General features: G+C 45.9%; 1 protein-coding gene across 2 annotated transcripts in view; it reads right to left on the bottom strand.

Moving 5' to 3' along the window:
- The window catches only part of GGNBP2 (gametogenetin binding protein 2), a 36,370-nt gene extending 15,324 nt beyond the window's left edge, over positions 1–21,046 (bottom strand). The window contains exons 1-6 of one of the 2 annotated variants that reach the window (XM_035139417.2): positions 20,928–21,046; positions 18,122–18,259; positions 7,709–7,789; positions 5,929–6,182; positions 4,934–5,032; positions 2,991–3,104 (exon numbers count right to left, since the gene is read on the bottom strand). In XM_035139417.2, the coding sequence (XP_034995308.1) occupies positions 2,991–3,104; positions 4,934–5,032; positions 5,929–6,182; positions 7,709–7,789; positions 18,122–18,214 (641 nt within the window). In that variant the 5' untranslated portion in view covers positions 18,215–18,259; positions 20,928–21,046. Of the gene's footprint in view, positions 1–2,990; positions 3,105–4,933; positions 5,033–5,928; positions 6,183–7,708; positions 7,790–18,121; positions 18,337–20,927 lie in introns of those variants that run through there. The other variant, XM_035139418.2, reaches the window with a different exon arrangement.
- Between the last annotated feature and the right edge of the window lie 4,340 nt (positions 21,047–25,386).

Here is a 25,386-nt window from a genome sequence, read left to right as displayed (position 1 = left end):
ACCAATTATTTTCCAATTGATTAAAATTACCTCTCTAATTATATCCTTTCACTTTTATCTATTAACTCAATTTTTATATACATACATTCTAATTAATTAATTCCCCAACTTAAATTTTCATCAGAAAAGAATTCCCTTTTAATACTTCATTCTTCCCTCCTTCCCCCGGACCCAGGTAACCCAGAAAATCCAGCAAATTCCATAATTCATACCAGTGTCAGACTTTCCCAATCAATCCAGCCTTAAATCACATGAATAAACTTTTTAGCCCACCCCCACCCTTACCGCAAACTTCCCACAATGTTTTGTGAACCCAGCATATTGTTTCCCCATTTTTCTTGCTGCTTCCCAGCACCCTCCTCCCATCCCAGTTTGCCAGTGGTTTCCCAGCACTCCCTCTCTCATTGGGAGTGCAAGGGTCCTCCCTGGTTCTCGGTTGAGGGGTTCTTTAATCAAGTCCAGAATCAGACCCACATCTCTCACTTGTGGGACATTTTGCCATCCTTCTTCCTCCTCTTCTTTGTAACTTTGAAATTCTTCTTGAATGTCATTATTGTCTGTCATTTGTAATTCTTCCTTTATTGTCTCAGAGCTGGTCTGTCCTCTTTCCTCGTCTTTTTCCATGTTGTCACTTGGCTCCTCAAGTCTTTTATGAATTTGTCTCCATTGCGTGTTGTTCTTGTCCAGCTCATCTTTAATGTACAAAAGTTCCAGGTAGACCTTTTGGTAATAGAAATCCTGTGATAGTGTTGGAACTTCCATCGTCATTGCTCTTAAGTCCCGTGGGAAAACAGCAGATAGTGAAGCCGGATGTGGCAGGAATCAAATTACATAGTGGAAACCATTTTAAGTCCCGTCCTGGCTATTCCATTAATCCAAATAAATCATATCATCTCATCATGATATCAACAAAATGTTAAGTCCATTCACTGATCTCTCCAGGAACCAAGGTCCGGTCTCCTGGAGGGTTTCAAAGTCTTATTTCTGACGAATTGGTTGCTCCTCTCCCTTCCCCTGTCAGGGATCGGATTACTGTATTTTAAAGTACTCAATGTGGGAGACCGACTTCCGTTTTTTAAAAATCTCCCACCATGTCCATCTTTAATAAAAAATATTGCCGCTTAAAGTTTTTACTCACGTGTTCTTTTTCCAATCCTTTAATTTACGGAAGGCATCCACTGCTGACTGACTGAAGGATCAGGGCTTCATTTCTGGAGGTGATGAACGTGCCCAAGATGGCTCCCGCAACTACCACTCCGCTAACTCTTGAGAGCTCTACGGGCTTCTCGGGTAGCGAAGGAGCCGCGTTTAGGAGCTCTGCCGGGCCAAAAAGCCCCCGGGAAGCACAACCCGGGGTTTTGGGGGGTCCGCGCGCCCACGCGGGATTCCCCCCCTCCACAAAAGCCAGAAGCCTCGGAGCTCGAGGCTTCTGCGCCCTCTCGCCAGCGCAGTAGACCGGAAGTCCAAAAATATTCTCCTTTACGCATGTGCAGCAGCCAGACTCCTCATCACACAGAACTGGAAAGGGGAAAGAGTCCCGACCATTCTAGAGTGGCAGGAAAAATTAGTAGAATTTATGAATCTTTCAAAAATGACAGCAGCAATTAGAAATATCCCCAAACAGAGTTGCAAAACAGAATGGAAATATGTTGAGGACTATTTGAAAAAAGAAGGGATGAATACTGACTTGATTTGTTTAGATTGAAAGATATGCAGGGAAATATGGAGAACATGTGTAAATAGTAACTTAGATAAAGCAAGATAAGAGAAATTAAGTAAAGGAAAGCGGTGCGCAAACAATAGGAAGCCAAATTTTTAAAGTTTTATTAATGTTTTTCTTTTTTTCCCTTTTCTCTTTTTGTACTATCATTTTGTATTATATATTATTTGATATATTATTTGATTATATTATTGGATTGGATAATTTGTTTTCTTTGATTATTGCCTTTTCTTTTATTATTATTATTTGTCTTTTTTTGCTTTTTGGTTATACGTCTTTGAATGATGTATATGTTTGATTATTATTTCTTTATGTATTAAATTTTCTTTTCTTTATGTAATATTTTAAAGAATCGAAATAAAGTTTGGTTTTTTAAAAAAAAAATTCATAGGTGTAATCTGAGCAGGACTAATGTCGGATACAACCCGCTGTATGTCGTTTTAATGCACCTGGGTCCTACAGGGACCAGCTTCTGCTCATCTTCTTCACCCACCATGCTTTTAAGCAGGGGTCTCATCCAGTCTCAGACTGTGCCGGATGTAAAAGAAGAATTGTTAGGGCGCTTCCAGGCAGCCGCTATTGTCAGGCTGGATTCAAACCACATACTGGAAAAAATTGGATTATACCACTGAAGCTGATTTGGAGCTTGTGCATAATTCACCTTTTAAAACATTGCAGACTTTTTACATTAAGTACAATGACAAAAAGCAGTATTTATTTATTACATTTACAGCCCACTTTCCCCCCAGAGAGCTCAAGGTGGCCTTTATGCTTCTGCTTCCTCCCCATTTTCTCCCCACAGCAAACCTGTGAGGTAAATTAGGCTGAGAATGAACAGCTAGGTCCGAGGTAACCCAGTGAGCGCTTTGGGGCTGAGCCGGGATTTGAACCCTGGTCTCCCAGGTCTCGGTCTAATGCTCTCTAACCACTGCACCACATTGGCACCACAGGGAAATGCTTTATACAACGCAGTATAACTTCAGTGCAAGCTTTGTGCAAACAGATCAGGACAAATGCTGAACAGTCAAGCTGTCTGGGAGCCTCATTCCCCCCTCTCCCTCAGCGGTGTGCTCCTCCAGGAAGGGCCCCGTAAGCTCCTTAGCTGCTGATGCAAAAATGTTACATGAACTCTAAGGAGCTTCAGAAACTGGCCGAGATTTCACACGTGCATATAAGCCGTTTAAAAAACAACAAAAACCCAACTTTGCTGGACAGAGAGTTAAGAAACTCGAGCGCCACTCTAGGAAAATACACTTTTCCATTTGCTCACCTGTGTTTCCGGAGGTAAGTTTCTAATGTTTCTAACAGACAGCTGGAGTCGATTAAAACTACTTCGTCTCTGCACTCCTGAGACATCAGCTCCCACACGTCCATCCAGCAACCCCTGCAGGGGAGGAGGGGAAAGCGGTGCGGGTTAAAGCAGAACGAAGCCGCCCCAAGTGTGGAGGGCTGGAGGCAACGGGAACACGTTTACCTGGCTGCTCCTTGGAAAGGTCCATAGTAGAAAGTGATCCTACACCTGCTCTCCTTCCTGTCGTCTTCACTACTTCTTTTATCTGCACCTAACTTCTCTGCACTCAGGGCGCTACCGTTCCCTTCGCTGCAGCACACAGTGTTAAGACAAGAATTTAGCGGCTACGTCAGTGGGCACAACAACTCTCCTGACCCTTAGGAGCACCATTCAAAGTGCTGCTACTGCTGACCCTTAAAAGCCCTAAATGGCTTCACCCCCATCATCCAGCCCGGACACTGCTATCCAGCTCCAAGGGCCTTTTGGCATTTCCCTCACTGTAATATGTGTTTTTAACTTGGTATTTTTACTTTATGAACCACCCTGAGATCTTGTTATGAAGGGCAGTATATAAATCTAATAAATAATAATAATAACCACCACCAGGGAGAGGGCATTCTCAGCTGGGGCGCCCGTCCTGTGGAATGCCCTCCCAGCAGACATCTGAAGGCAGCCCTGTATAGCAAAGTTTTCAATATTTGATGTTTTATGTATTCATATCTGTTCGAAACTGCCCCAAGTGACTGGGGCAACGCAGCCAGATAGGCGGGGTATAAACAATAAAATAATAATAGTTGTTGTTGTTGTTGTTGTTGTTGTTGTTGTTGTTAGTTTGCCCAGCTCTTGGGGTCCAGGGAAAGCAAGGGAACCTCATTCATTCATTCCCACATTGAATGGAATGATTTCCTTCCAACCCAGGAGCAAGCCGTAAGATCGAATGCAGTCTTACACACTTGGTGCCTTGCAGATGTTTTGGAAGACAGCTGCCAATAGAGCAGTGTTTGGGATTGCCAATCTCACCTGTCCCAGCCAGCACCGGGAACTGTAATCTGAGAGCACCAGGTTGTGGGAGGCTGACCTAGCAACATAGAGGTATTTGGGATACTTTTGAAGAGGAGGTGGAACAAACACCAAAGACCTACTTTTCCGGGAGCTTGTTAGAGGTCTGCTGCAACAGCCTCGGTGGCTATGCTCTGTGTTCACTGTGGGAGGCCATACGCCTCAGAGGACCAGTTGCTGGGAATCGCAACCGGGGAGGAGTGAGCTGCTACACTCTGGTCCTGCTTTTGGCTTCCCGGAAGAGGCATCTGGTTAGCAACTACGGAGAAAGGACGCAGGACCAAATGGGCCCCCAGCAGGACTCTTCCCAAGACTTTGCTCTGATTCAGCAGAGCTTCTCTTATACTCTTATTTTGGATGAATAAGCAAAACAGCTCAAGTCAGGCTTTCCAGATTCAGCTTGTCTTTCTAGAGTCACATTTGCCAGAGGGGGCCAGTTTCTACTTAGGTTTTTATTATGATTTATTAAATTCTATCCCACCCTGCCACCCAAAAGCTAGAAGGTGGGCCCCGCCTGGTGGGGTGGATTTATTAAATTTGTATACTGCCCTCCATCCATAGAGCGGTTCACAACATAAAGCTTACATTATAGTGAGACGGACTGCTTTGCTTTTCATACCCGCCACTTTTAGGGTGTCCCAGAACTATTCTGGGTACTTTAACAGAGCATCCGTGTATAGGGATGCTTCTTAAATTGTGTGTTAAACCTTGCACATTTCAGCTACCCTGCTTCTTTCACCCTTGCTGCCCTGCTTGCAGCAGCTTACAAAGCCACTTGACTGGGAAGGTGCTCCCCCTCCTGCTCGTGGAAGAGCCCCCTTTCTGGCTTCTGCACAGAGGGACACTGCTTCTGAAGAACTTACCCCAAGGGCTTGGGTTTGTGCGTGTCCAAGGAGTGCAGCTGGCACCGCTTGTTCTTCTTACTTTTCGGAATCGCATCAATCATTTCATTTAACTTGGACCTTTAAAAAAAAAATCACCACAGAGAGGTATAGAAGATATTGCAGAAGCCCGCTGCGCAATTAACTTGCAGCCGAATATTAGCGTTTTACAAGGTGCTGCTGCTCACGAGTTAAAACTTTAGAAGGTTGCAAAGCAAAATCCTATAAAAACATTAAGACTGTTGGCAGATTTGATTTCCTTCCTCCCACGTTTCTTTTAACAAGGTTTGTGGTAACGTGGAGGCGGGCTTTTTCACTGGCGGCACCAGTATCCTATAAGGCCCGCCCTGCTGAAATACGAGAGTCCCTGACCCCCATCAATATGGGCATTCTGCCGGCTCCTGCAAGTGCACCTCTTTAGGAAAGCCCTCTCCGGAACTGAACTTCTGGTTTCATCGCTGTGTTTTAATTGTCGGGCTTTTGAATTGCTTGTTTGGTTGCCTATTTTAATTAAGGATTTAATTAATGTTTATTATGTATTTTAATTACAGACTGGTTTTGCCATTTTAAACTGCTCAGAAGCCATTCTGGCATATAAGCAGCATATAAATTAATAACAAATTAGTAACAGCAACAAATTATTGTTGTTAGTAATAATAGCAGTAGTTCCTTCCATCCATGATCTGCTTTTACACCAGGCATGGAGAATCAACAGCCTTCCAGATCTTGCTGGACTCCATCCCATCGTCAGCCCTAGAAAGCAGTCATTAGGTCAATGACCAGTGATGATAGGAGCTGCACTCCAAGATGAGACTCTTAATCTTAGGGTCACGGGTTCGAGCTTCATGTTGGGCAACAAGATTTTTTGCATTGCAGGGGGTTGGACTAGATGACCCTCGGGGTCCCTCCCAATTCTATGATTCTGCCCTAAGCCAGCCCACAAACTAGTGACCGCCACACTGCCCCCTTCAGCGTACCCGTGCACGTAGAACAGCGTGTAGAGCTTCTTTGCATCCCTCATGCAGCTGGGAGTGACAGAGAGGACTCCCTTGGACCCGACAGTGAGGGGTTCGAGGGCAGGATTCCCCGACTCCACGAGCTGAGAGAAGAGGCGCTCCACGCTCCGGCGGCAGCCAACGCACGGTACAAGCTGAGAGAGAGCACTCAAGACTTCGCGCGATGTCACCATCATGGCAATATTCAGGTCCTGCTGCTTGAGCATGCTGTGCCGCTAGAGAAAGAGAGAAATGAGCTTCTTCTCTCTGTTTTTGTAAAGGCCTGATTAAATTTATTCTGTTGCATTTATATCACCCCTTTTCGTTCTGCATCTCCTTGGCATCTTCACAACAACCCAGTGAGGTAGGACAGGCCGAGAGGGAGTGACTGACCCCAGGTCACCAAGTTGAGCTTCATGGTCAAGAGGGGATTTTGAACCCAGCCTCCCAGGTCCCTCTGATACTAACCACTACACTGCAATGCAGAACTCTATACAGTGGTACCTCGGTTTAAGTACACAGTTGGTTCCGGAAGTCTGTACTTAACCTGAAGCGAACTTTCCCACTGAAAGTAATGGAAAGTGGATTAATCCGTTCCAGACGGGTCCGCGGAGTACTTAAACTGAAAGTACTCAAGCCGAAGTGTACTTAAACCGAGGTATGAGTGTACACAGAAGCTGCACTCTCTTCAAAAATGTATCTCTTTGGCTCCACAGTAAACAAAGTAGGATCCAAAGAGCGCAGGGTGTTTCTTGTTATATCCTACCTATATTCAGTATATTGTATTGCATTTAACTGACCTGCTTGTTTTTTATCTTTTACCCCTGCCTCACAAACTGCTTTTTTTTTCATTTGCATGTTAAAAACTCAGTGCCGTTAGCGGAAGAGTTTCAGAGAAGGGCGATCGGTTGAAACACCTTTTGTAAAGAGACATGGGCCCCATCCACATGATACCTTTAAAGCAGTATCATCTCACTTTAAACAGCTGTTGCTTCCCCCAAAGGATTCTGGGGACTGTAGTTTGTTACAGGCACTGAGAGTTGTTAGGAGACCCCTAATTCCTGTCCTCATGTGAAGCTACAATTCCTAGAGGGGTTTAACAAGCAATCCCTCTCCCGATGGAACTCTGGAAAATCCCAAAATTACCTCTATGCAGTGACTACATAAATAAGCCATGGCAATCAGCTTTAATGCCAAAAATAATTTATTGTTTAAGATCAAAAGAAGCAGGATATAGACATAACAAATTTCTGAAAGTATGGCCTCTGCTTATACTGAGTAACCTTTACCTCTCTAATATTCCATGTGGTTTTGATATGTTTCATGAGATTAAACTTATTTTTTTAATGTTAGAAAAGCACATGCTGCTAAAGCCAATTCAACGTTAAGTAAGAAAAATAAAGAATGGATAGGGTTTTTTAAATATCAGCACAAGCTAAGATTTTTTTTTACACCCCCCCCCCTGACTGTAGCACAGTAAGTTTGCAATTGTGAAAGAAATATTTTTCTTTTCTTAATCTTTGTTTTGGTGTTGCGGTTATGATAAAATTGTAATCGCGGCAGAAATGTTTTGTGGGGTTTTTTTCTGCTGCTGCTGTCAAACCAACTAAACATGCCATGGCATTTGTGCAATAAAGCAACAAACAATTAAACGAATGCACAATTTAAACAAAAATGAAAAATGAAAAAAATCTTAGAAGAGCAATCACGTTGCTGGGGACATTTTGGTGCTCGGCTTTCAAGGTGCATGGCAGCAACCTACCTGGATGAACTGCTTTAACTGCGCCCCACTGTTCTGATGCCCATCAAGGTTAAGCACGTTGTCAGGAAACTCCATCACCATCTGCAAGAAAAAAGAAGGCACAGGAGTGAGGCCTCCAGGTGTCACACATCCAGCCAGATATTGCCAGAGGGGTGCAGGGGGGAGGAAATCAGAAAAAAAGTTGTAAGCAGTGTGAAAAGGGCAAAACTTGAGATGATATGTGTCAGGGGGCCTTCCTCTGGGGAACCTCCCCCTCTCCTGCTCACCAGCACTTCGCCCAATGAGAGCAGCAGCAGCAGGTCAGGTGAGGGGAATCAGGAAGTCAGCGGGACGGAGGTGTCAGGGCTCAGTGATGTTGGAGAGCCTTTGCAACGCCCTGGCCAACAGGTGGAGGGGAACATGCAGCCCCCTTCCGGCACCCGAATTAAGGCACGCCCCCAAACGTAAGGTCAGGAGAAGGCGTTTCGGGGTGCCCAAGCTCTTGTTCTGGTCACGCAGCCGGAAACGTCCACTCCCGGATTCTGCGAGTGACTGAGAGGTCATGTTTTCTGCTCTCTCTGCACTGTAAATACTATGCACAATAAAACTCTTAAAAACAGAGCGGACTTGAGCGTCTTTACTCAAGAGTAGCCGCAACAGCACCCTTACAATAGGGAATAGTGCATTTAGCAATGATCTTGATTTTAAGCAAAAGTTATTTTCAAAGTCTGAGCATATATTGCAGCAGTCTTATCAGACTCAGGATCCACCTTTTAGCCAAACATGCATTTGGGGACCCACTTCCTAATACGTTGTCATATACCTGCCTGGTGGTAGTGCTCTTGTTGCTACCCACCTTGGATCACGCCATAACCTGTGGTAGGTCCCAACTCACTAACTGAAGTGGTCTACTGCACTTCAAAGCACATCCAGCATTCTCCTGACCTTCTAAACCTTTTTTTAAAAAAAGTTCTATAATGCTTAATAGCAGTTTTCTATTGCCTCTGCAGCGCCCTCTGATGTCACATTTCAACAACGCATTTTTAACATTATAAATGACAAGTGTAGATCTGCCCCTGGTTCTCACTTTCTAGAGATCCTTTAGATGCAACTCCCCTCAAATTTTACATCATCAAGATCTGCTGCACTGGACAGCATTTATGCTCCTAGGAAGGTAGGCAGCAGCCTTACACAGAGTCAGCCCACTGGTCCATCTGGCTCAGGAATGTGTGCTGTCAGACCACAGCTTCCATCATCCTCAATCATTGGCTACATCAGCTAAGGATGATGGGAGGTATAGTCCTACCCAAGACTGAAGAACTCTGATCTACACTGACTGGAGGCAGTTCTCCAGGGATTCAGACTGGGGACATTCTCAGCCTTGTCGATTATGGGGACAGAATGCGGGACCTTCTGCATGCAAAGCAGATGCCCTACTATCGCACTGCAACTTGTTCCTAACCAGGTTCAGTCCTCATGGTTCAGCATTAAGGACACTGGCATCCGTCTGTCTTGAAAGATAGTGGAGCGTGCCTGTGGGGGTGAAGCCAAACTGCTGGAGAATCACAGCAGCTGCTGTGGCTGCGGAGATCCATCATGCTGCATTTTTGCTGCATTTGTAGCACCAAAGTGACACCTCTGGGGTGCAAGCCTGGGCACTGTGTATGGAGGTCCTGGGCTGCCCAGATGACAAGACACACCCCCTCTCAGCCTTGCAGATGTGGTCCAAAGGGAAGCAGAGCAATATGTCTGGCACCACCTTGGCTGCAGGAGTTGCCGGAAGGAGGTGTACCATCCAACCATCTTAGGGACTCCGCTCCCAATTTGTGGAGGGTTTGCTCCTTAGCCTTTTCTTCTCCCAAAGATGTCCCACGAGGCAGCGGAGATTTAGGATCAGAGTTTTTCATCTCCAGGTGGATGAGCCTCATCTGCCCCCCACTTCCCTCTACAGCACGTGCAGAAACTGCCTTCTTGACTGCTGGACCCACTATTGGTCTCATCTGCTCCATCAGCCAGAACCTGTCTTCGCAGGTAGGGGAAGTCCCTAACTCACCGAGGGTTTGAGACCCATCGGCTACTCTCATCTGGTTTAGCCGGCCAGTTAAACAGGAACAATGGAAACTGCCTTGTACCAAGACAGACCATGGGTCTATCTAGCTCAGTACTGTCAACACTGACTGGCAGTGGCTCTCCAGGGCTGCAGGCAGGGAGTCTTTTCTTAGCCCTACCTGGAGATGCTGGGGATTGAACCTGGGACCTTTTGCATGCAAAGCAGGTGCTCTAACCCCTAAGCTACAGTCCTTCTGCTTATCAAAGGGCTTGTGCAATTCCTAAGTAGTCAGCAGCCTCCAAACGCCACGCAAGAGTAAGTGATCCAACGGCTTAATTACAGCAACAAAATTACAGAGCGGGAATCACGCACGTGTGACAGCTTAATGGTGGGGGAGAAGCCAATTCTCCCAAAGTGCCAATTTAGGAGCGCATTAATTAAAAACAAGTGACTCCAAGGTACAATGTTTTCTGCTCCTGTAGCCTTGCGTGAGGAGGGTGGGGGAACGGCTGGGAGCAAGGACTACCCTGCAGATTTACACTAATTGGCACAGCGCTTTTGTGACACTTCCGGATTCAATTCCTTCTTGGTAAATCTACACCCAACAAGGGCTGGCAGGTCTACCTTGTGAGGCACGGAAACGGGCATCCCCTGAGAATCTCTCACTTTTGAGCTCTTGGCAAACACAAGCTGGAAGAGTGTGCAGAAGCCTCCTACTCTAGCAGAGAATGTGTGAAGGAGGCTTCTGCATATCAGAAGTTTGGACTACAGAAGTCCTGAACACGCAAGGTACAACTGTGGCTCCCTTCTCCAAGGACCCTCCACCCCCTTATGCCTTAATTTGGATGGTAACACTGTCTGCGTAATGGATCCGGCACACTTTCATTTCCCCGTCGCCTTTCAAAGGAAACCCCCAGGAACTTCTGAATTTGGGGGGGTGGCATTAATTGGGGGTGGCATTAATGAAAACAAACATCCCAAAGCCAGTTCTGCACAGGTGGCTCTTGAGAACCAGAATGAACCAGAACTACAGAACCAGAAAGAATCAAAGTGCTTTTTAATAGGGTGCATGTGGGGGTTCTTTTTTGGATGGGGGGTTCACAAAATTAAGATCTAGCTTCAAACTTGGGCACTTAAAAATTAAAAAAACTCTGCAATTCAGTTAACACCTTTAACACATTTCTCTTTAGTGGAGTGTCTGGTGGCCCCTTTTTAGGTGTAACAGGTGAAAGCAAAGCGGCCTGGCTTTTGTTATTTTCATTTTCCAAACAAAAATCATGATAGCCATGTTCAAAAATCTGACAGGCTGTCACATGGATGATGGGGCAAGTTTGTTTCCTGCTGGTCCAGAGGGTAGGACCCAAATGAATGGAATCAGATTGCTACAAAGGAGATTCCGACTCAACCTTAGAAAGAACTTTTGGATGGTAAGAGCTGTTCAACAGCGGAAGGTGGTGGGCTCCCCTTCACTGGAGGTTTTTAAAGAGAGGTTTGATGGTCACCTGTCAGGGATTAATTAGCTGTGATTCCTGCATTGCAAGGGGTTGAACTAGATGACCCTTGGTTCCCTTCCAACTGTACAATTCTTTATTCTATATAGCTATGGGTAGTGTTAAACCAGCCTGGCTAAAAATGAGTTCTCTTTCATTTTCTCTTCTCTGTGTACTTTGGCTCAGCATTTGTTCAAAGAGGTCCAAAAGTTACCCTACGCAGACAGCATTCCACGTGCTTTGCAACTGTGGCATAACAGTGACAACTAGTCGGTGTGCAGGTCTGCGCTCCTGCCTTGTGAAATATAACTTTTAATTACCACCCTGCACTGTCTCTTGCCACTACAGCACATGCCCACATCCGAAATAGCCCTGCCTTGGTTATGAGCATGCAAGAATATTCTTAGCATTTGTCCTTCTAGATTTCACAGCACCGCACCCCGTTATTTCGCTCAAAGTTCACACATCACAGTAAGCCGCAAACCATGGTTTACTGAGCATAAGCAAAACTGCACCCTCTTCATCCTCCCCATTCATACTGGGACCCAATTTCGAACTTAGCGACCTGCCTGAACCAAGGGCTGTGGTTTGTTCTGCTCTTAAGAAACCATGATCTATAGCTAAGGAAAGGTTTGTTCTGCAACATGGTTTCATGGGAGCAAAACCGAACCAATATCCCAGGTCCAAATAAGAAGGAGCAGTAGAGGCCTCTTGGGCACATACGTAGCCAACTGGACTGGAGTCTCCTACTTTCATTGCCTTCCCCTCTCTGTGGTGCAACTGTCCTCTGAAATGCACTGGGTGGTTAACTGGGAGAAGAACCATTTCAGTAGTGGCACCTTGATGTTGGAACAACCTTCCAAAGGAGATCCCCCCCCCCCGGATGCCTACCTTGAGGCTAGGGATGGGAGAGAAATTTGACCTGGTTTGAATCTAAATGGGACTCTACCTCAGGCTTCCTCAACCTCGGCCCTCCAGATGTTTTTGGCCAAAACTCCCATGATCCCTAGCCAGCAGGACCCGTGGTCAGGGATGATGAGAACTGTAGTCTCAAAACATCTGGAGGGCTGAGGTTGCTCTACCGCAGGCATCCCCCAAACTTCGGCCTACAATTCTCATCATCCCTGACCACTGGTCCTGTTAGCTAGGGATCATGGGAGTTGTAGGCCAAAACATCTGGAGGGCCGCAGTTTGGGGGTGCCTGCTCTACCTAATTTGCACTTCCTGAAACAACGCACCAACTCAGATATTCATCACAACTTGCCACTTCACCAAATTTTAAAATGCAGTTCCCCAACCAAGTCATGCACAAAAATGCACATGGTAGGTCAGATGTACATTTTTAGAAGCACGTATTAGTGAAATTAATGTACAAAAATACCTTGTATGGGGGGGGGGAGAACGTCTAACAAAAATTATAATATTAAGCAAAGTTGCATACGAAGACATGTGCATTAGAAATTCAGACGCAAACATTGAAGAATTTTCATAGTCATTTTCATGAAGATCTAAAAATAAACAAAATTCTGAAGAGCTGAATTTAAGACTGGAAGAAAAAGAAGAAATCGAAATGGAGAGATTTGCTTGTCCCTATTTGGTTTCATTTTTCATCACAAAGTCAAAGACCATTTTATGTCCCCAGAGCTTCTCATCTAATCTGGTTTCTTAAAATTATATATATATATATATATATATATATATATATATATATATATATTGCTGTTTTTATACTACACTCTAGATTCACTGCTTGTGTGTTTATTGTATATCTGGCTTATGTGGAAAGCCACTCAGTGTTTGGAGGGCAAGGGGCAGAAATCCCCAGAATGAATTTATGGAAGGTGAGGAGTACACTTTACCAATCCCCAACTCCACTCCAGATCTCCCTCTTCAAAGCCAACCACAGAAAACCTTATCTTGCAAGTGGTGGGCTTGATCCTGCAGAAGGTCAGAGGTCACTGAGAAGAGAAGAATGACTCATGCTCCCAGAAGGCAAAGGAGTGAACTTTGGTCCAATCCAACATTCCCGCTGCCTTATGAGCACAAACACAGACTCCTTTGGTTTGAAAAGGATCTTTTCTGTCCTTTAAACTGTGAGGTTGGGGGAACCTGTTTCCACCAGCACCCGGATGTTGCTGGGGGTTCCCAACTCAGCCCCAGCCAGTGTGGCTACGGGACAGGAATGATGGGAGCTTTTCTTAAATATCTGCTTAACCCTTTCTCTAGCCCTATGCAACGTACACAGAAGTATTTAAAAGCTCTTCCATAGAGACAGTGTTAGAAACTCAGATATATAAGCTAATCGCCAAATAGCACCTTAAACCTAGGTAACAGTCACCACTATGGAATGCCTAGGTGCCTTTTTTCCAATGAAATTTATTAATTAATTTGTTGTTGTTGATAGTTTCATTTATATACCGCTTTATATTTTAAAGAAAAAATCTCAAGCGGTTTACAATACATCAAAACATCAAATAATACAAATTCAAGCTTCAAGGAAAATATTTCAGATCCTTCTATAAGTGACTTTTGGCTTTCCCCCTATTTATTTGCCTACTTAATTTATAGAGCTGACCAGTGTGGTGTAGTGGTTAGTGTCTGACTAGGACCTGGGAGATCAGGGTTCAAATCCCCACTCAGTACTGGAGCTCGCTGGGTGACCTTGGAGTCAGTCACAGCCCCTTAGCCTACCTCACAGGGTTGTTGGGGGGATTAACAGATGAGGAAGGTAAACCATGTACTGCTTGAAGGAAAAGGCGCACTATAAATGCAATAAATAAGCTCTCCTGGTTACCTGCTTAAGCTGGAGGGGATAGTTAGAGAGAAATGTCGGTCACCAACCTAGCATCTAGCGATCTCCCATGTGGTCACAACTGGACCTGCACCAGTCGCAAAACGCACCTGGCTAATTTCTAACACTGCATAGAGGGTGTGTCATGAGGGGAGGGGACTAGCCCTGCACTATAGTTACCAATCACCACTGTATCAAAGGAAAGGATATGCACCTTGACACAGAAACTGAGCAACACTCACGCAAAGGGAAGAGGACACAGCTCAGCAGCAGAGCAGCCCCAGGTTCAAATCCTGGCATATCCAGGTTATCAGGTATTGGGAGAGCCCTCCAGATGTTGCTGAACTACAACTCCCATCAGTCCCAGCCAACATGACCTACAGTCAGGGATTATGGGAGCTGCAGTCCAAAATACCTGGTGCACGATGCTTCTGGTCTACATTGACTGGCGCCAGCTCTCTCTCCCTCCCTGCCCACAACTCTAGCAGGCTTGCAAGCTGCTGCTCACCTAGGGCACCCAAGCAGCACCTCCAGGTGACCAGGCAACAAAGTTTGGCAACCTGGAAGAAAAGTGTGTTTCCCCCGCCACACACACGTCCTGCTCTGCTCGTGTTTCTAGTGGGCCACAAACTAATCCTGGTACGCGTTGACTGTTGACAACTACCAAATATATTTGGAGTTTGGCAAATAGTATGGATTTGCACGGGTGCCACTATCCCAAGTCCAGGCAGCTGCGGGAAGGATGCTTTGGTCAGGGAGAAGCTGGAGGCACAGACGTAGCAGAACAAGAGGGAAGCTTTCACAGCCAGCTTCTGAAGTGACACATTCATCAGGGTGTCCCCAGCTTGGGGCTCTGCAGGTGTTTTAGACCAAGCTTTTAAGTCTCAGATGTAAGATAGTTCTTGGATCAGGAGGAGACTGTCAGTTCAGCAGGAACCAGATAAAATGGTTCATCTCATCCAAATCCTTCCACCAAAATGCAAGAAGCCTCACCTGAGCTTGTGGCTACAGCAAACACCTAGCTGTAGCGCCGAGTCCCCCAATCCAAGGCCTGCAACTGGTAACTACATTGCAGGAACACACAGTGACCCATTTCAGCACCTTTTGAGATGTTCGACATCTCAAAGAGTTATTAAAGTACTGTACAGTGAAATCCTTGCATTTTTTTGCTGGGAAGTTAAATATGCCACTGTGTCCAGCGTTAGAAACTCTTGATATATAAGCTAGGTGCCAAACGGCACCTTAAAACTATGTTACAGTTGCCACAACGGAATGTTTATTTGCTTGGGGGTGGACTAGAGGACCCCCAGGGGTACCTTACAATGCTACAATTCTATGATTCTATGGTCTCAACTACATTGCTTGACTGTAGCTTGCTCTTACAACAATTCACTTGTCCCAGTATCAAAGATGGGGAAACACATACTGTGGAAATGGAAATGGTGTTAACCAGGGACTAAGACAGAGGTTTTTCAACTGTGGTCGCCCAGAAATCTCCACACAGTGGCTATTGGACCCATGCCAGTAGCAAAACACACTTGGCGCCTGGCTAATTTCTAACACTGACTGTGTCTAATGGGGTCTTATGCCCTTCCCAATTAAAGGTGTTTAGGACTGCAGTTTTGTAAGGCTGTATACAGTGGTGCCTCTATTTACGAACACTTCTGGTTGCGAAGGCTTCGGGTTACGAACTCCGCTAAGCCGAAATTAGCTGCTCCTGGTTGCAAACTTTGCCCCAGGATGCGAACAGAAATCACACACCAGAGGCGCATGTGCAGCGGGAGGCCCCATTAGCGAAAGCGTGCCTCGGGATAAGAACGGTTTCAGCTTAAGAACAGACCTCCAGAACGAATTAAGTTCATAACCAGAGGTACCACTGTACATGCTATGTCTCTAAAGCCTGTTTGAAGCCTGTTCTTTTCCTCAAATAATTAGGGGCACCATAGTTTGTTAAGGGTTGCTGGGCACTGTAACTCAGGGACAGGTGCACTAGAGTGCCCAGAATTCTTTGAGGGAAAGAATGTTAAAGGTGTAGCAGGCATCCCCAAACTTCAGCCCTCCAGATGTTTTGGACTACAATTTCCATCATCCCTGACCACTGGTCCTCTTAGCTAGGGATCATGGGAGTTGTAGGCCAAAACATCTGGAGGGCCACAGTTTGGGGATGGCTGATGTACGGTAGTGTATACATAGCCTTAGAGTAATCACCACTCCATTAAGCCTGGCTGCAGCAAGTGGATGAACTACCGGATCCAAACATATTAAGACATAATCTGCATAGGGGAAGAGGAAGGAAGCTCCCTGTGCAGAATGAGGACCCCAGTGAGGCCCCTAGGCTGCGGGCACATCTGCTTCTTATTGCGGGGTGGGGAGGAGAGATGTGTATGAGGACACAGCTACATCTTGCAGCAGTGGTGTAGAAGAGGGAATTTCAGCATGACACACACAAAATGGCTTAACAGGCTTGAAAATTTGCTATTAAAAAGGTGCCATCCAGTTGACCCGGAAAGAGGTCCAGTTGTCCAGGAAAGAGGACCCGGCTCAGAGAGTGCCAAAGGATAGTGGCATTCATGGAGCAGAAGGCTATTAAGCCACAATGGCTTGGTACTCTCTCCAGCATACCAGGTCCAGAATAAAAGCTGCCGGGAATCACAGGTGGGAGAGTAGTGTTGTTGCACTCAGGTTATCTGGTTTGAACAGCATGCTGGACAAGACCGGCCATTGGCCTGACTCAGAAGGACTCCTCCTACATTCTTAAACCACATCACCAGGGACCGCCATGGGACGCTGAGTTGTAATCTTAGAAGCTGCCCAGCTATTTCCTTTTCCTGGGTAACTTCCTCTTGGTGGAGGTTCACCAAAATCAGAGCCTGAGCATCTTTTAGAAGCTTACATTTTTTTGGAAGCTGATTTCAGCTCACTCAAAAATTAAGACTCCCATAATCATAAGCAGCCTGTATTTGGCACTGAGAATGGCGGGATAGTTTGTTTTTTCCTAACCAAACCTCCCTCTGACAGTGGATAATCCAAGTGTCAGGCCCCAAGTGCCAGACACACACCCATCTTTGGGATATCAAACCAAAGGCTGCAGAATAAGACAGACTTTCTCTCTGGAGGTGGGAGCTCTAGTTTTTGCGGTCACAGAATTTGGATCGTCTCATAGCACTTTCTCTCCCCCAAACAGTCCTGAAACGCATGTTAGGGAGAGATACGTCAGGTCACTAAGCTCCTTACATAAATATAAGTAACACATCCAAAATGCTTCTTGCACCATTTCAAGAGCCGGTGCAGTGCAGTGGTTAGGACCTGAGAGGCCAAGGTTCAAATCTCTACTTGGCCATGAAGCTCAATGGAGCACCTTGGGTTAGCTAACCCACCTCACAGGATTGTTGTGGGGGTTAAATAAGAGAGAGAACTGTGCATGCCACCTTGAGCCCCTCAGAGAGAAAGGTGGGATACAAATGCAATAAGAGCAAGAATAAGTCTAGGAAGAAATCCCTTTTCAGCTGCACAGTGCACTGTTGTTTTTAAAGAACACCACACAATAGCTACACACACAAAACCTCAAGCCACACAACTGCGCGGAGCATGGCCACTGCAACCAAATCCTGGAAAGTTCACTAACTGATTTTGGGACCGGAGACAGCCTGAGTGACAAGACAGCTAATAGGTCACTTAAGACGCACAGAAACCTTTTCGCCTTTCAGGCGTCAGGCAAAACCACCAGAGGCCTCCCGCTTCTTTGCAGACACCTAGGTTCCAAAATGGCTACGACTATCTTCTGGTTAGGCCGTCTGTGTGTGTGGTTCCCCCCCCCCCGCATGCGTGTGTGTTAGAGACGTGGTTAAGGGGGAAAGCGCACTGTGCACAATTGATGCAACAGTGTGTGCAGCAAAGCGCACCAATTACTGTCCTGGGAGAACTCCGAGGCGGGGCTGGGGCCTTTCTAGAGCCCGGGGAGGGCGGTGGAGTGGAGCGGGAGGGGGGTGCGAGAGAGAGAGAGAGAGAGAGAGCTCGCCTAGGCATTGCAAAATACTGCCTCGGTATGTTGCAATTCCTCCGTGCACACAGCACACAGCCCAACTTGCTCAACCGCCGCTTACCGTCAGGGTGTCATCGATGTAGAGGGGGATCTGTCGCCTCTCGAAGGGGAATTCTTCCTCGCCGTCCCTGCAAACTGCCACCAGCCGCGCCATCTCTGCCGACGCCGCTACTCTTGCTTCTTCCTCCCAGCTCCTAGCCTGAAAACAGCCAAACCCCAGGCAAGTAAATGCAAGCTCTGGATTCGCCACCGCACTTTCACCACAAGAGGGAAACTCAGCCTGCCTTGCCGCATTGGATGATTCGGCATGGGGAGATTCTCTGAATGCACACCAGAGTGCCCCCAATAAGGCCTCTTGGGGCGGGGCGGGGGGGGGGGGGCCAGGAAGAAGAGGACACTTGACAGAGTTTTACCCTGGATCCCCCCCCAAAAAAAATGGGCTTCTGCTTTCTATCCTTACAGCTAATGAACTGTAAAGTCTGGGAATTTCTGGAAAATCTAAGAGCTCATGAATACTTCTAAGCCATAAAAAAACGACACCAAAAGTGAGATATTGGAGTTTGCAATGGGGGGGGGGAACATTGGGGGACAAAAACATCAAAGTGTAGGTCAGAGAAAGAGTAGACATATTTACTCCCATCTGTTTTTAATAATTTTGGTATGGCATAGTTTGTTTATGATAGTGTTGTATCCAGCCACTTTTTACTCAAGAGCACACCTACTGAAATTAATCAACCCAAGTTAGCATGGCCGTTATTTTCAATGGCTCAAAGCTGAGTAGTAAAGCCTACAAAGCAGTGAACATCGTTAATGGTATTACAAAAGAAATATACAGTAAAAATGCAGTATGTACAATTGATCAATCCAAGACAATATTATATAATATTACACACACACACACACACACACAGTGTATATTTCTGTAATATTGAGTATACCCCTCAAGATGCTCTGAGGATTAACCAGTATATAAATAGCTGAAATAAATAAATCCGTGTTGAATCCAACAAAGTAAAGCTATTTAAATTAACGGAACCAAGTTAGTCATGTCTATTAAACCTTAAATCTTTGGCAATAGCATTGTGAGGCTTTATTTTTACAGTGGGCAAGGGATGTCCTTCTTCCACAAAGGTCCCAGCACAAGAAAGCAGGCACCCATTATTTCAGTACAGTAATGGGTTTTATCACTGGCTTGGCTAGGAAAAGGAGAGCTTGCAGGCTCCCTGATGCTCTTCCACATTGCAGATCAGCCTTAGTAACAGTAGTAAATAACTAAGGGCTGAAAGGAAACACACAGAATGGCACCTTCCAAAAGGCTTGGCTGTTAACGAAGAGGAAGTATATCAAAGAACAGTTCAGCCTTCGTTTGCAAGGATGTTCCTAAAACTTATTTCCTGCAATGCTTATGGATCCTAGCAAGGGAGCAGAGACCTCTTCCATCAGTCCAAATTCACTGAGCCAAAGGAGAACACAGGAAAAAGATACTCAAATAATTTGAGGATTTGTATAACCACTGGCCAGGGATGATGGGAGTTGTAGTCCAATAACAGCTGGGAACCCAAGTTTGAGAAACACTGATTTAGAGATATACTACCTCAAGACCAAGGGTTGCAGAAAACTCAGTTTTACTCTGAGTTAGACCCAGAGTAAATTAACAAACCCTAGTTAGTTCTGTATGTTATCTGTGATGGGTCTACTCTGAGTAGGACTAGCTTTAGATACAACCCCAAGAATGCATATGCTCCTTAGCTCTATGCCGCCAACCTTCAAAAATGATACTGTGAAATACTGTGACCAGAACTGCCACAATACAAAAAGGTGCCTTAGACCAAGTCAGACTGAGGGTCCATCTAGCCCAGAACTGTACACTAACAAGCAGCGGTTTTCCATATGAAAGGAATAATTCCTCTTTACAAATAAATAGCCTGCCTCAGGTACACAGAAAAGCCCTTGTCACACATAGTATTTTAAAACCTACAATTAAAATCTACAATCAAGAGGGTTCAAACCAACACCTAATGAAAACCTGTGCTATGCAAATGCCACATACAGGTATGTTAATCAAGGCACCAGGATTGACTGAAGCTCCCACTCAAGCGTGCACAGGCATTTCTATGACACCAACCAATGCAGGCATGTAAAAAAGGGGGGTCAAAAAAAGATGGGTGTTTTTTGGGGTGGGGCAGAATTGCTCTCATTCTAGAGTTATCCACAAGCTTCATGCACATATAGATGTATACACATCTATACACCCATCCAACACGCCAAATTTTAAAACGATGTCAACTTCCCACTATCACATTTCAAGAAATCCTCCCTATCTTCACCCTCAACCCGTCAAACCAACTGCGGAGGAGACTTTCCTTAATAAGGGAGAGTGTGGTTCATCCTATCAGCCTTTTTTGATTTTCTGCTTCAGCCCCTTTAAAGCCACTTTCACCCACTCCCTCTGATGTCGATTTAAAAAAAAAATCTTTCCAAATGCAAACACCTCGGGGCAAGGACTTGTTGCTCTGCAGCTTGCAAACCGCCATGCACCCTGAAGACGTTAGAAGGAAATAATTAAAGCAACAACAACAAAGAAGCCCGCTCAAGGTCTATCCTTCGCGATCTCACACCTTAACCCCTAAAAGAGATTCTGGAGAACCTTTTTATAGCGGGGGGGGAGTAGAAAGGAAATAAATCTACAGGAAGAATTAATCCTTCTAAGAAGGGAATAAATGAGGAGGGAGCTAAGATGTATTTCCTTGACAGGCTCCACACCTATATGCAAATTTACCATGCCACCCACCCCCAGCCCACTTTTGCTATTGGCTGAGGCTCTGCTGCCCCTGTCGCAGCCGAGGGACTGACATGTGCGCACAAACCTCAAAAGGGACGGGCAGTTTTTTGCCCGGTCTCTCTTCCCTTCCTTCGCCCACCCCTTTCAGGAGCGCTGCTACAGCAGACCTCGGGCCTCCTCGTCCGGCTTTAGCTCCTCCTCCTCCTCTCGCGAGAGGCAGAAAAAAAGGCCGGCCAGCCCTCCCCTCCTTCCCCACCCGCCGCCCCCAACCAACCGCTCGGCCTGCCCCGCCCCCTCACTCCCCTAACCCCGCCCACTTCCCCCCCTCCGCCACCACCTTCCTCTCAGATTAACTGCTTGGCCTAGCTGCTCCTCCTTCTCCTCCCCTCCCTACTTCTGCGCACGGCCGTTTCGCTCCCCTTTGGCCCCGCCCAAGCCCCACCCACCATGGCTCTCTCTCTCTCTCTCGGCGTTTTATTATGTACGCTCCGCCCCTTTCCTCTCTCCCCACCCCGTATTTTAAATCCTTCCTTCGCCTCGCGCTCCTCGGCACGCAGTTGAGGGGAGGGGAGGGCGCGCTTCCCTCACCCCTAGAGAAAGAGAAACAGGGGAGGATCCGTCAGGCGGCTTTTCGCGCATGCGCGAGTAGAAAGAAAGGCGTTATGAGAGAGAGCGGGGAGGAGGGGGGAGGGAGAAAACATAGATCTATAACAAGAAGCCCATCCCTCTTCCTCCTCCTCCGCTTGTCACAAATAGCCTCCGCTGAGAACGCCGGGAGAAGGAGGTGAATGGCCCTGTAATCAATAAACGGCTCCCTCCGCCTCGCGAAATAGTTCGCGCGCCGGGCGGGGAAAAGGAGAGCCATTTTGCCCTCAGTTCGCCCCCAAAACCTCCAAACGTGACGAGGGCCCAGTTCCTGCTTTTTCCCCTCCACAGAAGACAGACAATAAAAACTCCCTTTCAAAACCCAATACTGTACAGTAAAGGTTTATGTTATGGTTTTAGTTTGACTCCTCAGGCCAACTACTGTCCCCTCAGCCTCACCTACCTGGCCAGGTTGTTGTGTGAGGAAAAAATGGTGGAGAGAACCATGTACACCATCGTGGAGAAATAATAATAATAGTAGTAGTAATAATAATAATAATATAGTGTGGGAGAATAGGACTAGGAAGACCTGGGTTCAAATGGCCACCCTGAGGACGATGTGTCAGCTTAGACTGCCTCACAGGGTTTTTGGGAGGCTGAAATCATTCTGCCATTAAGCTCATGGGGTGACTGGTGTTGCCACTCCCAATCTCTCTCAGGCTGGCCTATTGTGCAGGGTTGTTGTGGGAGAGGACAAAAATGGTTTTAAGTCGAACTTGGCAGCAGGAAGCTCTCTGTCTGATGGTGGCTGTGATGATGCAACCTGGCCCCAAAGCTCACTGGGGAACCCATTAGGCCAGTCTCCCTCGGATTACAGGGTCCTGAAAACAAAAACGGTGCAAATCCTTACTCGGCCCACAAAGCTCTCTAGGCAGCCACGGCTCTCAGCCTAGCCTCCCTTGCAAGGATGTTGTGAGGGCGAAATGCTTTGAAGCGCCACGTAATATAAATCAGGGATGGGAAATCCATGGCCCTCCAGGTTGTGGACTACAACACCCATCATCCCTGACCATTGACTATGCTGTACTTGGTGCCTGCAACTCACAGGGCCTCCTCCACAGACCTCAAAGCAAAGGGTGGCAGAATAAGAGTCCTGTGGTGGTAATAATAATAATAATAATAATAATAATAATAATAATAATAATGTTGGTTTCCCAACATTTAAAAAGGGGTGAAGCTTTTTCTCTTTCAAAACCTGTAGCACAGGGGTAGGCAACCTCAGGCCCGTGGGCCGGATGCAGCCCAATCGCCTTCTCAATCCGGCCCACGGACGGTCCAGGAATCAGCATGTTTTTACATGAGTAGAATGTGTTCTTTTATTTAAAATGCATCTCTGGGTTATTTGTGGGGCCTGCCTGGTGTTTTTACATGAGTAGAATGTGTGCCTTTATTTAAAATGCATCTCTGGGTTATTTGTGGGACATAGGAATTAGTTCATTCCCCCCCCCCAAAAAAATTTAGTCTGGCCCACCACATGGTGTGAGGGACGAAGGTTGCCGACTCCTGCTGTAGCATAATAAGCTTTTGTGCATGGGAAGCAGAGAACACTAAGGAGCTGATCAGGCTCCCATCAGAGAAAGAGGGGTGTTTAAAGAGCAATCATGTCAACTAACCAGATAATCTCTGCCTTCCACAGAATACGTGGACAGGAGTGCCAAAGATGCCAACTGGACATTCAACGAGGGCCTCCAGTGTCCTGTGAAAGTGTCGTAGCAGCTCAGCATCTGCTCTGCATGCAAAATGTCCCAGGTTCAATCCCCAGGTAGGGTTGCGAATATTCCCCCCCCCCCCGAAATACCACAGTAAGGCACAGAATCTACATGTACATTGAACTGGAGTTTCCTGCACATTGCTGCATTTACCTGGCCATTGGCTCATAGGTTCCTGCCCCATTTGCCTGCTTATCTGGCCCATATGTGAGCCGTTGCCCATTTGTGTAGATCTCAACGTACAACTTCTTACACATTCGGCTTAGGAATTTTGCCACTGCAACAGGAACTACCAGTACCTGCCAGCAAGTCAGCCTCTTCATTTAGGCAAGCATTTGATGGGACAGGCAAGAGCTTCATAAGTGGCTTAGGTTATACAATCCCATAATAATTGCCTGGGAATCACCATCCATAAGATTACAGTGATAGAGCACACACAGTCCAAAAATCTAAAGAACACGGAGTTATTGTGCATTATTAGCTCAGTGTCAGAACATCTGCTTTGCACGCAGTTGGTCTCTGGTTCAGGCCCCAGTATCCAGATCCTGTCAGAAACCCTGAAGAGCAGCTGCTAGTCAGTGTAATCAGCACTGAGCTAGATGTGTCTGAGTCTGCATATGGCAGCTTCCTGTATCAAATCAGCCCTTCATTCAGAACCAGAGGACTCCAGTCGCCAGTTTTTTTCAGGGAAGAGCTGTGGGGTGTTTCTGCTTTTAATACAGGTTTCAGGTTCAGTCCTCAATATCTCCAGGTACGGCAGGTAGAGACTGCTGCCTAAAGCCCTGGAAAGCTGCTGCCAGTCAATGTAGACAATATTGAGACAGATGGGCCAATGGTTTGACTCTTCATATGGTAGCTTCCTATGTGCAGTGATTTGGTCACAAAATTGTTAAGAACTGCTTCAAAAAAAGGGATTAGAGAAGAACCACATACTGTACCTCACAAACATACAGCGTACTAACAAGTTTATGGCCACTATCTCCCCTGGCCAGGAACAGTTATGTGTTTAATTATGGACAACATAGCCAGTTAATTGTCACTCATTCAGCATGGAATGCCTTACTTTATTGCAATGGGAAATGACTATGTCTATCCCATAATTACTGTTGCTGGCCATGGTTCCACTGTGAATTGCTTATTGTTGAGCCTGTGACATCAGAAATGAGAGCCAGTAAGTTTTACTTGCCTTTTATTTGCATCCCAGAGATTTACTGGCTGAAAATTGTTTCCCTCTAGCCAATGGCAAACTCTAATCCAGTTTATGATGACCAATGGGCAGTTCCCAGAATCCCAAAATAGAATCAACATGGCAATCTTCAATTCTTTTACCAGACTGGGAATGATGGCCCGACCTGTGATGGGTCACATCCAATATTTCAAAGGGGCTGAGGTTGGACGGCCAATAAAGAGTTTTGAGATTTTCTTTTGGGGCTGGACTTGGCATCCTTCATGGAGGGGATAAGGGAGCTTACAAAGGTGCTAGACCACATTGTCTTGGGTGTGATTCTGTGGAGAGTGTTTGTGTGTGTGTTTTTGTGTGTGTGTGTGTAAGGGAGAGGAAAGAGAGGAAAGGAAGAGGGGAGCCTCTAAACCCCCAGATTGCCCATGATTGCTCTTGTACTTCCTTGCAATGGACCTGATCCTTTTCATAGAAGCTGTTTAGGGAAGCTTTTAATGTTTGATGGATTACTGTATTTTAATATTTTGTTGGAAGCCGCCCAGAATGGCTGGGGAAGCCCAGCCAGATGGGCGGGGTATAAATAATAAATTATTATTATTATATCTAATTCTTTGTTATGAATGGTTAAAACTGTCAAGTTTGGTTTCTTTCAGTCTTCCAAATTTAAGTTCAGCTCTCCACATCAGTTTGTGATTATTATTTTTAAGCCTCATGAAATATCAGGCTTATAATTAAAATTCCTCTAGACTAAAAAAATATTGTATGCAGTTTTGCCTCTTGTGCTTTTTGCAAAGTAGCTTCCCCTAATATAATGCATTTTTCTATTCTATCTTCATACATGCATTTTTAGGCACACTTGGCCCTAATATATTTCCTTTTCTGGAGAACTGCATTGCAAAATTCAGAGAAGTGCAAATTTCAAAAGATTGCTGTGTTTTGCTTTGTGGTTTGTGTTGGAACATGTGAATTAGGTAGGTTTGCCTTTAAATGTGAACTGAATCAAATATTCC

The sequence above is a fragment of the Zootoca vivipara genome, chromosome 15 (assembly GCF_963506605.1).
Source record: "Zootoca vivipara chromosome 15, rZooViv1.1, whole genome shotgun sequence".
Classification (NCBI taxonomy): domain Eukaryota; kingdom Metazoa; phylum Chordata; class Lepidosauria; order Squamata; family Lacertidae; genus Zootoca; species Zootoca vivipara.
This window is presented reverse-complemented; position numbering and strand designations above follow the sequence as displayed.